The sequence below is a fragment of the Ctenopharyngodon idella genome, chromosome 7 (genome assembly GCF_019924925.1).
Source record: "Ctenopharyngodon idella isolate HZGC_01 chromosome 7, HZGC01, whole genome shotgun sequence".
In the NCBI taxonomy this organism is placed as follows: domain Eukaryota; kingdom Metazoa; phylum Chordata; class Actinopteri; order Cypriniformes; family Xenocyprididae; genus Ctenopharyngodon; species Ctenopharyngodon idella.
The window spans coordinates 18,713,147-18,728,170 of record NC_067226.1 but is presented as its reverse complement, the minus strand read 5'-3'; the positions used below and the strand labels follow the sequence as shown (position 1 = coordinate 18,728,170).

The 15,024-nt window shown below is 37.6% G+C and overlaps 1 protein-coding gene across 11 annotated transcripts in view; it reads left to right on the top strand.

Moving 5' to 3' along the window:
- The window catches only part of brsk2b (BR serine/threonine kinase 2b), a 141,134-nt gene extending 127,055 nt beyond the window's left edge, over nucleotides 1-14,079 (top strand). For 3 of the 11 annotated variants that reach the window (XM_051900904.1, XM_051900905.1, XM_051900910.1), the window contains 5 exons: nucleotides 130-178; nucleotides 2,987-3,110; nucleotides 3,679-3,859; nucleotides 4,553-4,642; nucleotides 11,766-14,079. In XM_051900904.1, coding sequence (XP_051756864.1) covers nucleotides 130-178; nucleotides 2,987-3,110; nucleotides 3,679-3,859; nucleotides 4,553-4,642; nucleotides 11,766-11,965 — 644 coding nt within the window. In that variant the 3' untranslated portion in view covers nucleotides 11,966-14,079. Of the gene's footprint in view, nucleotides 1-129; nucleotides 179-2,986; nucleotides 3,111-3,678; nucleotides 3,860-4,552; nucleotides 4,643-6,696; nucleotides 7,018-11,765 lie in introns of those variants that run through there. The other 8 variants (XM_051900903.1, XM_051900901.1, XM_051900902.1 and 5 more) reach the window with 7 other exon arrangements.
- The last annotated feature ends 945 nt before the right edge of the window (nucleotides 14,080-15,024 follow it).

Sequence of the window (15,024 nt, the reverse complement as noted above, 5' to 3'; positions counted from 1 at the left end):
TCTGCAGGTTTGGAGTAATTAGCTGTGGTTAATCAGCATTCCCCTCCTCAGGTTGTGAATGTCTAATCTCTCTGGATATAGAGTATGATGCAAATTCCACTGAGGCTTGTTCGCTTTGTCTCTTTCCAGTTCCCACACAAGAGGAAATGTCCAACCTAACACCAGAGTCTTCCCCCGAGTAAGTATTAGCTATTTTCAAAGACAATCAAGTAAAATATGCAGTTTTATTAAATCACAAAGTGTGAAAGAAACATTAAAATAATACTTAATTATAATTGAATGATAGTACAATATTCATTATTCTGCTTGGTGTGGGGCTAAATGCATCACTTTTTGTGTTAACCTGAGCGGTTTAGAGTTAAATCACCAACACTCAATTAAAGCTTGCTTAATTAAGACACTTAACTTTTGCTCTTTATACTTTTTTTTTTCCTCCAGATTTTATTTTGAGTCGAAAGGAGCTCTGAAAACTCTGCAGCAAAAGTTAATGTGGTGGTCCAAATACTGTTCCTGGCCCCATTAGCCTAGTTTGTTGCTAAAGACATTATCAGGGAATAGTTCGTCGTGAATAATTCAGTGTTTTAGTTCCACTTAGCTTCACAGCCACACAGAGCGGCACCACAGTGGAAACTTTCTTCTGAAATGTTTTCCTCTTATTTTTCTTCTGTTTTTTCCCAAGTTTTTGGTGAGTTAGTGTCACGTTATGTTGGCTGGCTCAAAGATGGCCTTGATAGTCACTGACTGTGGTAAAATCCCATTGATTTCAAGCAGGGCTGAGAAATGAGCCATATGCCAGCATTCAAACCTCCATACAGGCCTTTTTATTGAAAGGTTTTAGTAACTTTTCATTGACCTCCCCAGCCTTTTCAGTTGTCAACTAATCCTGTATTGTGACAAACCCTGTCATCTTATTCTAGATTACCAATACTCTCGTTAACTCTCGAATTTTAAATGCAAAATTGAAATAATTGTTTTTGAGGTTTGCATGGTGCTGCACAGCATATATATCATGTAAGTTTTGAATTGTTCGACAGCCTGTATAATGTCACTTTTTAAGTCATACATGTTTTTATTTCTTGCTATGTCCTAGAGACACATCAACTGACTGACAACTTACTAACTCCCATCTCGACAGCATTCAGTCTGTATTTCACTTTGAGAGAAATTCAGCCAAGCTCTCCGGGGGAACCTCGATATGTTTTCACTGTGAACTAACATTTTTGAACAAACTTACCATTTGATAGTCTGAAATTCTTCTGCCAACTGTTCTTCACTATTGGTGAAGCTGAAATATATATATTAGGGCTGCACAATAAATAGATTTAACATAGATATCACGATGTGTGCATCCACGATAGCCACATCGCAGCATGTGCGATGTCAAGTATAGGGATCATAATTGATCCGTGATTAAAGGATTAGTCCACTTTCAAATAAAAATTTCCTGATAATTTACTCACCCCCATGTCATCCAAGATGTCCAGGTCCTTCTTTCTTCAGTCGAAAAGAAATTAAGGTTTCTGCTGAAAACATTCCAGGATTATTCTCCATATAGTGGACTTCAATTGGCCCCAAACGGTTGAAGGTCAAAATTACAGTTTCAGTGCAGCTTCAACGGGCTTTAAACAATACCAGACGAGGAATAAGGGTCTTATCTAGTGAACGATCAGCCATTTTCTAAAAAAAATAAAGTTTTAACCATAGACGCTCGTCTTGAACTAGCTCTCTCTCTTCTTCTTCTTCTCTATTAGAATTCCGGCAGTGTAGACACTAAGTATATTACTGCCCTCCACAGGTCAAAGTTTGACCTAATTGGTATATACTTGCACTAGCTAGCATATTGTATATGACAATTTAGTTCAATTAGTTCAAAACCCTTCCGTGGTACTTCCACCTACGTCACGCGTGACCTTTACAACGTGATTACGTAATACGTGGCTCATCGGAGAGCTAGTGCAAGACAAGCATTTGTGGTTAAAAAGTATATAAATGTTTATTTTTTTGTAGAAAATGATCAATTGTTTCACTAGATAAGACATTTATTCCTCGTCTGGGATCGTGTAGAACCCTTTGAAGCTGTGTTGAAACTGCAGTTTTTCGACCTTCAACCCGTTGGTAACCATTGAAGTCCACTGTATGGAGAAAAATCCTGGAATGTTTTCCTCAAAAAAAAAGTAAATTATCAGGAAATTTTAATTCTGAAGTGAACTAATCCTTTAACTGAAAAACATAAAGCACTGTTTATTTTATTTGTTTCTTTGTTCTATTGTATTTATCTAATGCTTGTCATTTGTTTATTATTTTCTATACAGATTCACTCCCCTACAAAATCAGAATGATTAATTCTTCCCAGAGTTATTTCAGTCATCTGGTGAAACTGTTTTCATATCGCAATATATATCACAGAAAAACAAATATCGCAATGTCAGTTTTTTCCAGTATCGTGCAGCCCTAATATATATCATTCAAAAGTTCAAGTTAGTAAGTATTATTATTATTAAATCATTAGATCAAAACTGACAGTAAAGACATTTATAAGGTTACAAAATATTTCTATTTAAAAAACTGCTGCTGTTCTTCACAAAGCAGCACAACTGTTTTTTCTAAACTGATATTAAGAAATGTTTCTTGAGAACCAAATCAGCATATTAGAAAGATTTCTGAAGGATCATGTGACTGTGAAGACTGGAGTGATGGCTGATGAAACTTTTTTTTTTTTTTTTTTTTTGCATCACAGGAATAAATTACATTCTAAAATGTATTCAAATATAAAGCAGTTATTTCTGTAATAATATTTACACAATAAATATTACTGTTTTACTGCTTTGAGCATAAGAGACTTCTTTCAAAAACATTAAAACCTACCGACCCCAAACCTTTGCAACATTATACTTGCAACATGTATACTTGATTGATGGATGGTACATGAGTTGAGTGATGTTTGTGTATTGTTTTGTCTTGTTCACTCCTGTTTTTCTTCTCACAGACTTGCCAAAAAATCTTGGTTTGGAAATTTTATTAACCTCGAAAAGGAGGAGCAGATCTTTGTGGTGATTCGGGACAAGCCTCTGAGCTCCATCAAAGCAGATATTGTCCATGCCTTTCTCTCTGTAAGTCTCCAATGAGTGTGTGAATTCTGTCATTTACTCATTCTCATGTCATTCCAATCCTGTTTGACTTTCTTACTTTCATGGGTATTTTAAGTTTTAAAAAAGATGGACAAGCATCATAAAAATATCAGAAATATCAGACTTGTGTGCTGTATTTCAAGTCTTGAACAAATCATTCAGACCAGTTTTGTGGACAGTATAAACTGACTGATTGAAAACTGACTGACTCAAAATAAAGCTTTATTCCAAATTGGATATAACTTACCTCATGGACGCACATAAGAGAGCCAAGATGGACGTCTAGATTTCAGTGAACAATTACAGTCTCTTCCTCACACAAATCATATGCCTTCAGAAGACTTGAAATGTAGCACATTCATATGCACCACTTTTATGATACTTTTATGATACCTCCTTCATTGTCATTGTATTGAAAAGAATATCCTGGATATTCTAGAAAAATTCACCTTAAGAAAAAAGAAAGACATTGGATTCTAAAGGCAATAATATTCATTTTAGGGTGATTGATACTTTTAAGACATTTAAGACCTCTGTCCTATTATTTTAGATTCCCAGCCTCAGCCACAGTGTGGTGTCTCAAACGAGTTTCCGGGCAGAATACAAGTCCACGGCCGGCCCCACCGTGTTCCAAAAACCAGTGAAGTTCCAGGTGGACATCACCTACACCGAAAGCACGGCTGCCACCAAGGAGAACGGCATCTATTCTGTCACTTTTACACTGCTCTCAGGTAACCATGCCGACAGTGAGAAGCCCATTTTGATGTCATAAACTCACTGGCAGCCAATAGAAATGCACAGGGATATGTGTGTGTGTGTGTGTGTGTGTGTGTGTGATGGAGAGGCTGGTTGATGATGTTGAACTTTGTCTGTCGCAGTGGTGAGAGAATTTTTCTCTCTCTCGTTCCGCTAGCGGTTCCCTTCCTCCATTACACTCCCCCTCTCTCACGCTGGAAATAGACCAACTGCTCGAGGGGGTAATGGAAAAAATTAAACTAAAAGAGGCCTTTTTGCCTCCTGGTAATCACTATGCATTTTCAACCTGCTGTGTTTCAAAGGACAATCCAAAAAGATCCCACGCTGCTGGTGCCATTACCGCACACCCTGTTCCTCGCTTTTCATTTCCCCCTTTCCTCGTTTTTGCTCTCTTGGCTACACAAAAGGGACTGAATCTTGTTCTTAAAGTCACGCATTTTAAAGAATGTATGTGTGTGCACGTGTCATAAACTCAGCCGTGGGCCAAATGCACCATAAAAATCAGCCCCATCCCATTAGTCTTTATGAGGCAGCCGCTAGGGAGAATAAACCCAGGATGTATCAGCATAAATGTACATTTATTTCAAAAGACACACATGTACCAGTCTGTACAGGATCAATGCGAAACATTCAAAGAGATGTTGTCTGTGTTTGCGTGTCCCCCGCAGGTCCCAGTCGACGCTTCAAGCGGGTGGTGGAGACGATTCAGGCTCAGTTGTTAAGTACACATGACCAGCCTGGTGTCCAGCAGCTGTCTGGTGAGTGGCCAATCACTCCACTGACACACCTCTTCCTCTGGCTCTCTCTTTCTTTCTCTTTCTGCTCTCTTACACAGCATCCTGAACATGCATGGCGCCTAGCCCACCCTTGCAGAGCACTGAACGCTGCACACACCCATCAAGGTCAAATGAGTTTTTCCAGTATCTAACTATTGTTAGAGGTGGTTTCAAAGACATTTTCAGGCCGTTAATATGAAAATAAACTTCTCAAAAGGGTTAGACACAATGTATCCTCTGTTCCATTAATGTCGGATGTGATGTCTTATTTAAAGGTGCTGGAAATACACGTTTGACCTTATCAAAGTACATTGCACAGAACTGCATTGCAAGGCACTGGCACACACGCACACACTCTCCTTAGCTGTCACACACGCTCAGAGAGCATGCTAGAGCCCCCTCGCGTGTATTAACAAGGGTTTATATCCATATCCAGGAAATTTCTCGCAGATATTCAAATCAAACCTGTGTCCCAATTAAATGAATGTGGCTTCAAACTGTTCGTTTTACGAGCATAAATGTGATGGGCTAGACTGTGGTTCCTGCTGGAGATGATGAAATAAGAGAACAGAGAAATCCTTTGGCTGTCTTCTCATATGGCTGTTTGTGCACATGGTGAAGACCCTGTTACAGCTCCCTCTGCTGGACAAATCCTTACTTTTCAAAAGCAATATCTCTCTCATTTCTGCATTATTGTATGTCTACTGTGCACAATAAGCACATTTTCCTTGTACATAAAATACCTGAATGACTTGCATATGCCAAAGTATGCACACTGCACTGGGTACTGTATCCCACAATGCAATGTGTTCAACTTCCATTTCCAGTGTATTGGAATTTAACTAGATTGAAAATTTAATTTAACTATAAGCAATATTAACTACAATTTGTAACATTTCTGTCTTTATTTTATTAAAAGAATTACAATAGTTTTCATCAGAATTAGTTCAAAAATACAAAATAACTGTTTACTGTAATAGTTTAGAATGTTTAGCGCTGCATAAAGGGTGGAATGCACTGCATGACTTCTGATCAGATTTTAAAATTTCAAGTGTGTACTTGCCGGCTTTGTAAATGATTACAGATAAAAATGCATCATACACTAAATGACTAAGGATCGCAAAATATCAGAATTTCAAGTAGTTTGGAACACAACAAACAGTGAGAAACATGCGCCTCATTGCATGTGTTTTAAAATCAACTCAAAATTTACATGCCTGATATCATCCGACTGGATGAAATCATAATCTGAAGCTAAAAATTTTGCCTGTAATACACTACATTATTTTCTGTGAAATCTTCATTCAGCAACTAGCGTTGACTCGTCCAAACTGAAATTTGGGGCAAAGTCTGGGCAAAAGTTGTGTGTTGTATTCCAGCCTTTCACATACTATCTTTTAAAAATAGTAGGCAGTATACAATGTGCTAGTATTGGTATACTGGTTCATTCATTACTCTTGAAATGGAAGGTCAATTTGGACATTTTGTATAGTGAGGTACAATGCCTGTCACTGTGCGCTTTGGTTGAATACTGCAGATTTTAGCAAATGTAACAGGTCATCTATGCGTCCCATGTTTCATACAGAAAATTATTGTGGACAGTATAACCTACATTCTGCATACATTTGGACTGTCTTAAAGAAGAGCTGTTATCAGGATCACGACCCATCACCAGTGTAGCTTTAAAGATGTGCCATCCTCTCACCCTGTCAGTCACGTCCATCCCTTCCCCCTGGCTTTGCCCTTCACCCCCTGCTCTCCCACGGCTCTTGGTCACGGCGGCTGTTGAGTGAACGGGCACGTGAGCTTGAGTGTCCTGTCCTTACTGACCGTGAGCAGACCTGCACAGCACTGAGCACCAGCATGCTTCACTCTCAACAGATGTGGCCACGTAATAAACATCTGTGCAAGAAAATTTAATCACTGAGTTCATGTCATTACTGTAAAGTCAATAGGGTGCATTGAGAATGTCATTATAGGCTGAATATTTTATTTGATCAGACATGTTACAGTAATATGTCATGTTCCTTTGACAGGAAAGCGTTCAAAGGGTGGTAAGAGGTCTATTTTAACTCTTCTGCCACGGTGTACGTCACTTTGTCATACACACGGTGTCCCATGCGTGGCACTTATACACAGAAAACCCTTTAAAAGGGTTAGTTCACACAAAAATGAAAATTCTGACATCATTTACTCACCCTCATGTTGTTCCAAAACCATAAGACTTCTTTTCCTCTTTAAAAAAAAAATGCTAATCTTTAGCGCATCAAAAAGTAGAAGAGACACAATTGTATTAAAGGGTCAGTTCACCCAAAAATGAAATTTCTGTCATTAATTACTCACCCTCATGTCATTCCAAATCTGTAAAACCTTCGTTCATCTTCGGAAAACAAATCAAGATATGTTTGAAGAAATCCAAGAGGTTTTTTATCCTCCATAGAAAGCAATGAAATTACCACAAGGTCCAGAAAAGTAGTAAAAACATCATTAAAATAGTCGACGTGATTACAGTGGTTCAGCCTTAATGAAGCGACAAGAATACATTTTGTGCACAAAAACAAAACAAAAATAACGACTTTATTCAACAAATTCGTCTCTCCCCTGACATTCTCCTACGCTGTTTACGTTTGTCAATACTGAGCCGGCGTTCTGACGTGGAACCTGGAAGCGCTGCAACATAAATAGCATGGGAGAATGACAGTGGAGAGACGAATTTGTTGAATAATGTCGTTATTTTTTTGTTTTTGCGCACAAAAATTGTTCTCGTCACTTCATAACATTAAGGTTGAACCACTGCAGTCACGTTGACTATTTTAACAATGTCTTTAATACCTTTCTGGACCTTGAATGTGGTTGCTTTCTATGGAGGATAAAAAACCTCTCGGATTTCATCAAAAATATCTTCATTTGTGTTCCAAAGATGAACAAAGGTCATCAAGGTCATCAACGGGAGGGTGGGTACTTAATGACAGAAATTTCATTTTTGGATGACCTAGCCTTTTAAATGATGAACAGATTTAATTTAGGCTTTTATGTCTTCTCAAAAGACTGATTAAACTGCTTGATTCGTATGGATTATTTTTACAATTTCTTTTTTAAATTTTGGTTGCATGAACTTTCAATGGAGGGACAGAAATCTCTCATGTTTCATTGAAAATATTTTCATTTGTGTTCCGAAGAAGAACATAAGTCTTATAGGTTTGGAATAACATGAGGGCGAGTAAATGATAACAGAATTTTCATTTTTGGGTGAACTAAACACTTTAAATGCACATATGCACAGATGTGTGTGGGAGTGTGTGTGCATGATCTCACTTGATAGGACAGTCCATGAAAGTTTAAATTCTCTAGAGTGATGAAAGCTTCATACATACTTCATGTTGTTTTTCTCTCCGTATTCAATTCTTGCATCATTCTACTTTGTTTTGTGGGTCGATTGTTGCATCTGAATCACTTTGGTGAAAGGCCTCATTAATTTAGACATTTAATCAGCAGCTCTTATGAGTCTGTTAAACCAGGTTTTCTATTTGAAGATCATGTTAGCATGCATCTCAGCACCTCTTCTCTCTAAACACTTCTTTCATGTTGATCATTTGGGACTTTTACAGTAGAAATAATCATCTGTAGAGTCACTATATAATGAGCAGAATACTAAAGGGACTAGTTTGCTCAGTGTGACCTACTTATGTAAGGCCCTATAAATACAGTATGAGTATTAAAACAAGTAAATTCTGCTCAAAATGTTTTGGGTTTACTATTGGATTAAAAGTAATTTTAAAGAAATAGAGTTGTCATTAGCCATTTTTTGTCAAAAATGTGATCCCACTAACACACAAGATCTTAGGAACAATAAAATAATGCCTCAATTGCATAGTTCTCAGAGCTCATTTGCAGTTTCAGCTGCTTTTTTTTATATATATATATATATAAAGATGCAGGTCATAAGATGCCATAAGCATTAATTTTAATATGATGTCAATTCATATTACCTTAACCTGGTTGTGTAATTTTTAGGGTGAGACATAAATCCACTGTGTTTAGCCTAGAGCTCTGTGACTTTACGTAGTCTTCAGCTTCCTGGCTGAGTTGCTGCTCTTCCTAAACATTTCCGTTTTCCAATAATAGTCCAGATGACTATGCAATATCTAGCAGGGATGAAATTTCACAAACTAACTTATTGCAAAGGTGGCATCCTATCACAGTACCATGCTTGAATTGACTGAACTCTTCAAAAGCTGCCCTCCCTCCCCTTTTTTAATGTAGACTGCATGGTTAGGTGCTTGATTTTTATATACCTGTGGCAATGGGTCTGACTGAAAATGATTTCAGTAATTTAGAGGTGTGTCCCAATACTTTTGTCCATATTTCACTGCAGCTCAGAACATTCCCCATAAGAGAAAAATAGCCATGCTGTACTGGAGCTGATCATTTGTAATGGCTCACAGTAGAAATCCTGAAGCAGTTTCCTGTGTGTCTCGAAGCTGCTACAGCTGTCAGATCTCTTTGAGAGTCTCTTAGGCTGTGGCAAAGCAGCCTGTCTTCTAGAGAAGTGGCAGTTTCGAGCTTTCTGTCATGATGTTGTGAGGAGTCCAGATTGTGTTGAGAGACTCAGAGACAAGCTCTGTAACTAAGGCAATATACTCTAGTGTTCACATAGGCCACAGTCTGCAATGCTACAGCCTGTGCTATCGGGGCCACTGCTGCTCAGCCACTTATGAAATTGGAAAAAGAGGTGATGGTTTGCAAGCCTGTGTTGGTGTCAAATAGGGTGTGTAGTTAATCCTTCTGAGCTGGCCGTCAGGTGTATTCAGAATCTGCAACAATTGTACCACTACATTTCAAGCCATTTATGAGGTTTTATTTTTGGTTTGGTTACCTTTGATTTAAAGCAGAAATAATGAATTTAGCATGAATATATTTAGCTGTATATGTACCAGGGTGTAAATATATTCTCTGACAATGATTGGATTCCATTATGATTCTTTGTTAATTCATGCAATACATAATGAAATTTGAAATTTGTTCATGATTCCATTTAGTTCAGAAGTTTTAGCACCATTTATAATTGTTATATAATGAAGACAAATTTAATTAGAGTAGGATTGGGAACCAGTCCAGTTCCTTTAAAACACCAACAACAGCACAACGGCATACAGAGAGAAACATACAGAAACCAGGGTAGACCCGACACTTATATCGGGTCATCTAACAAACGCTGCAAACAGTGTAGTCCAATTCCTGAACAAAAGACTATCATAAGCCATTATATTTCATTTCATCCAAAACATAGTCTGTCACCAGTGTAGTCTGATTCCCAAACACATGACTCTTATAAACCAGTTAGTAAGTGAACTGTATATATAAAAACACACACACACACACACTCTAAATTGTGTGTGAATATACATCAATGAAGAATATATATATATATATATATATATATATATATACACAACCCAAATTCCAGAAAAGTGGGATGTTTTTTTAAATTTCAATAAAATGAAAACTAAAAGACGTTCAAATCACATGAGCCAATATTTTATTCACAATTAAACTGAGAAATTTTACAATTTTGTGCACCAAATGAGCTCATTTCAAATTTGATGCCTGCTACAGCTCTCAAAAAAGTTGGCACGGGTGCAACAAATGGCTGAAAAAGCAAGAAATTTTGAAAAGATTTAGCTGGGAGAACATCTAGCAACAAATTAAGTTAATTGATATCAGGTCTGTAAAATGATTAGCTATAAAAGGGATGTCTTAGAGAGGCAGAGTCTCTCAGAAGTAAAGATGGGCAGAGCTGTGAAAGAGTGCGTAAAAATATTGTGAAATATTTTAAAAACAATGTTCCTCAACGTCAAATTGCAAAGGCTTTGCAAATCTCATCATCTACAGTGCATAACATCAAAAGATTCAGAGAAAATGGAGAAATCTCTGTGTGTAAGGGACAAGGCTGAAGACCTTTATTGGATGCCTGTGGTCTTCGGGCCCTCAGATGACACTGCATCACTTATCGGCATGATTGAGTCAATGACATTACTAAATGGACCCAGGAATACTTCCAGAAACCACTGTCGGTAAACACAATCCGCCGTGCCATCTGAAGATGCCAACTAAAGCTCTATCATGCTAAAAAGGAAGCCATATGTGAATATGGTCCAGAAGCGCTGTCGTGTCCTGTGGGCCAAGGCCCATTTAAAATGTGGAAAAGTGTTCTTTGGCCAGATGAGTTCAAATTTGACATTCTTGTTGGAAATCACGGACGCCATGTCCTCCGGGCTAAAGAGGAGGGAGACCTTCCAGCGTGTTATCAGTGTTCAGTTCAAAAGCCAGCATCTCTGATAGTATGGGGGTGCATAAGTGCATACAGTATGGGCAGCTTGCATGTTTTGGAAGGCACTATGAATGCTGAAAGGTATATAAAGGTTTTAGAGCAACATTAAACAAAAAATATGTCAAAGACAACCACGATCTCTTCAGCAGCTGGAAACCTATATCAGGCGAGAATGGGACCAAATTCTTGTAGCAGGCATCAAATTTGAAATAAGCTCATTTTGTGCATAAAATTGTAAAATGTCTCAGTTTAAACATGTTATGTTATCAATGTTCTATTGTGAATAAAATATTGGCTCATGTGATTTGAAAGTCTTTTAGTTTTCATTTTATCCAAATTTAAAAAAAAACCGTCCCAACTTTTCCGGAATTCAGGTTGTGTGTGTGTATGTATGTATATATATATATCAAACCTCAAATTTATTGCCTGAACCTCATCACTCATTAGTACATAATCACATCTGTTTTCATTCCATCCAGTGAAGATCACAGATCAGATGGAGACTGCCCAACCACAGATACTCACTACCACAATAAGACCTTTGAACATTAATACAGCTGTACTGTCAAACCGTTGAACATGCCTGCAGATGTGTGCTGTATCCATGTCATATACATGGCTTTTTGTCTCCAGTTTATGCAGTCTCATCCTGCCTCTCATCATCTCACCTTGCCTCGTCTGTGATCCTCATTGTTCATGTATTTGTTCTCTGTCTTTCTCTCTCTCCTTTCTTGTTTTCTTGTTCTTCTCCTCTTCTCCCGTCTGTGCACCCAGGCAGCCCATTGAGTAACTTCTTTGACGTAATTAAACAGCTCTTTTCAGATGAGAAGAACGGGCAGGTGTCCCATCCGCCCGGCACGCCCAAGCATGCCAACAGCAAGAGACACGAGCCTGAGCCTAATGACTCCAAATGTCCGTCTGGCCAAGACAAAGCCAAGATGGCACCATCAGTTGGGACACAGGAACAACCTTAAAACCAGGAGAAATACTAGATTACTAGTTTTAAAATAAAATAATAAAATAAAAATAAAAGAATCCAGTGAATACTGAAAGGATGTTGTTGACTCAAGCTGGTTTTAACCAAGCCTCTACAAAGTTTTATATAATGGAATGAATATTGAAGTACTGTATGTACTGACCCGACACTTTATAAAAGGCGCCTACAGACACACACACATATATATTTTTTTTCTCTCCAGTGTTGTTTGTTCTTCACAGTGTTTTGTTAAATTCTGTTTTATGATGCCTTTATTTATTTCTGCTACCAGGAATTATCCAGAAAACGTGTTAAAGCCCAAGTCCTGCTCTTGCACAAGATTCATGTATGGCACATTGATGGAAGGCACATTACACAGGAAGTTCAGTACAAGCAGCTGAGGGAAACTCCTCATTCTGATGCATCTAAACACCCCAAACACCAACAAGAGCTGTTCCAACCTATTCCTCAGCTCCTTCCTCCTGCAGCTACTGTACATACAGCCACACATTTCCAAGGATTTGGAGTGAAGCCTTAAAATAAAGATGTTTATGAATTCTCAATAAGCTAACCAACAATTCATCTTTTTTATTTAAACTTTCAGATTTTCTTCTTTTCTTTTTTTTTTTTTTTTTTAAATCCTTGCTCATCTTCTCTCCTATCCCCTCTCTCTGCTAATGCACACACAAACGTACAGTACATACAGGACATTACAAAAGGACAAATGGCGAATGGAACTCTGGACATCATAACGCACGTGTTTGAGGAGTTGCCCTCGAGGACCGTTGTTGGATTGTATTCTTTTCATTGTAGTCTTTTTTGTGAAATGAAGAATTTAAAACATTTTATGGACTCAAGTGTCATTGCTGTACAAGATTTGGAGAACCTATTTGAAAAATAATGGGAAGAACTTCGGTGTGAACCATGGACTGGGATACAGGGGTGGGAGGGGGGGGCGTCACAGTAAATGATCTATTCTGTTGTACAGACTAAAATATTCCTTATGTAACAAATGTCTATGAGTGACATTGCTTAGATGAATTGTGTTGCCACATCCTGTTTTTTTTCTCATGTAGCGTTCATGAAATGTTAGATTTGAATGACCGTTATGCTTAATGTATTCAAGGGTTACTCTTGATGTCAATTTTCGATTTTTATTTATTTTGTGTTTAATTTTTATTGAGAAACATCTGCAGGATTCAGAGACCTTTTTAGAGATTTTTTCTTTTTTGTAACTTATTTATGTGTTTTTGTCTTTTAATTTATTCAGCTGGGGAATATTTATATATACAAAACCGGGTGGTGAAGATTTTATTGTTTGCATCAGGGCGACTCGTCAGATTGTTTGAAGGATCTTGTGTTTTGTGTACGATAACACTTATCCGATTTTGTGAATGAAGCACTCTTTCTTTCCCGGCTTTGACCAGAATAAAGAGCTTGTAGTATATGTTAAATTATTTACTGGTAATTTAAGAATGTAGACTAGCCTCTTTAGGGTGAGGGTGGGGGGGGGTGAGGGATAATGAAGTATTGATATTTGTCACTCATCTCATTGTGCGTGTAAAACAGGTGGACATGCTCAAATCACATGTTGTAAATAGACAACTTTGGGCAAACGACTTTCTTAAAACCATCAAGGGGATCCTGCGGCTCCTGACTCTATCTCTCGTATTGCATGTCCGACATTTGGCTTTAATTTGCATGATGTTATGGATGTTAAATTTCTCCTCCCCTTCACCTTTTTTATCATCGAATTGTTTCCCCCATTATCATGCCTTCATTTTCAGTTTGTCGTTTTTCTCTCATCTCCCTTATCGTGAACGCTTTCTCGCCACATGCTGTACTGCATCATGATCTCGGGATGGGGGTCTGGGATGTCATAACACATGATCACTTATGGGAACATACAGCGTGGAGAATAAGTGGAGATGTAATCTAAGCAATACACATTGTTGTCCTTCCTATTTTGTACTTTGGGAGAGCTGGATTGTAATGTATCACGGATTTGATTAATACAGAGCGGGAAAAATAGAATCGCCGCTAACGTATCCCCTTGTAACTACTGTGAACAACTTCAGTGCAACGGAAATAAATCCATTGACTTTGGAATGTTGTATGTGTGTTTGCTGTTTTCTGCTCATATACGCAGCAACGCAGGGTAAGATGAGGCAAGCTGAAGACCTTATTTGTATTCTGTTGACCATAGATGGCACAAAATATGTTCTTCTTTATTTTGTCATTTCATCTGAAGATCAACATTTGTAAGATTGTTAGTCCAAACAGTTTTGAGGTGTTGAATATCCAAGTTTTTTGTGTGGATTTGTTAATGAGGGATTTGTAGACACAATGTTTTTAGATTGTGGAGAACATATTTTTATTTTCAAGTAAAACGATAAAATTAGTCCCTTGGGGTAAGATGGTCACCCCAGAATTGGCAAAAAAGGCCCAGAGTGGCATGTATGTATTTTTAATTTAAATTGTACGCATTTATGGGGTTATTATTCAGTAATTCCATGATATAGATGTACTGTACATTTCAGACATCTTTGCCATTCATTAAAGCCCTATAGGTTAATGAAGTGAAATCATTCAATTTGAATTCAGAGTTGCTAGATTATGACATATCCTCAAATAAAATATGGGCAATATGTAAATATTCATATGCCTGTATAGCTACAATAAAATAAACTTGCCTTTTAGATAAATCTCTTTTACAGGGATTCATGCTTTAGCTGTCATAGGTTATTCAAAACTTCAACTTACAAATAGTCAAGACAATGCATTACTTAATTACATGCATCACATAAGTTTATTTTTTTTCTTGAAGTAATGCGTTGTCTTGACTATTTTTGAGTTGAAAGTTGAGTTCTCACAATTTTAAGGCAGCAGGTAAACTTTCATTTCTAAGTTTAACCAGCTGAAAATGTTTTATATTAAACTTGTGTTACAATTTAATAATGCACATTGTTCTTAAGGGGGGCATCTTCTCCCACAAAATCATGCAGTGGCAACATAATGTGATGATATGCACGATTTTCCCGTCTACAAATGTCAGTG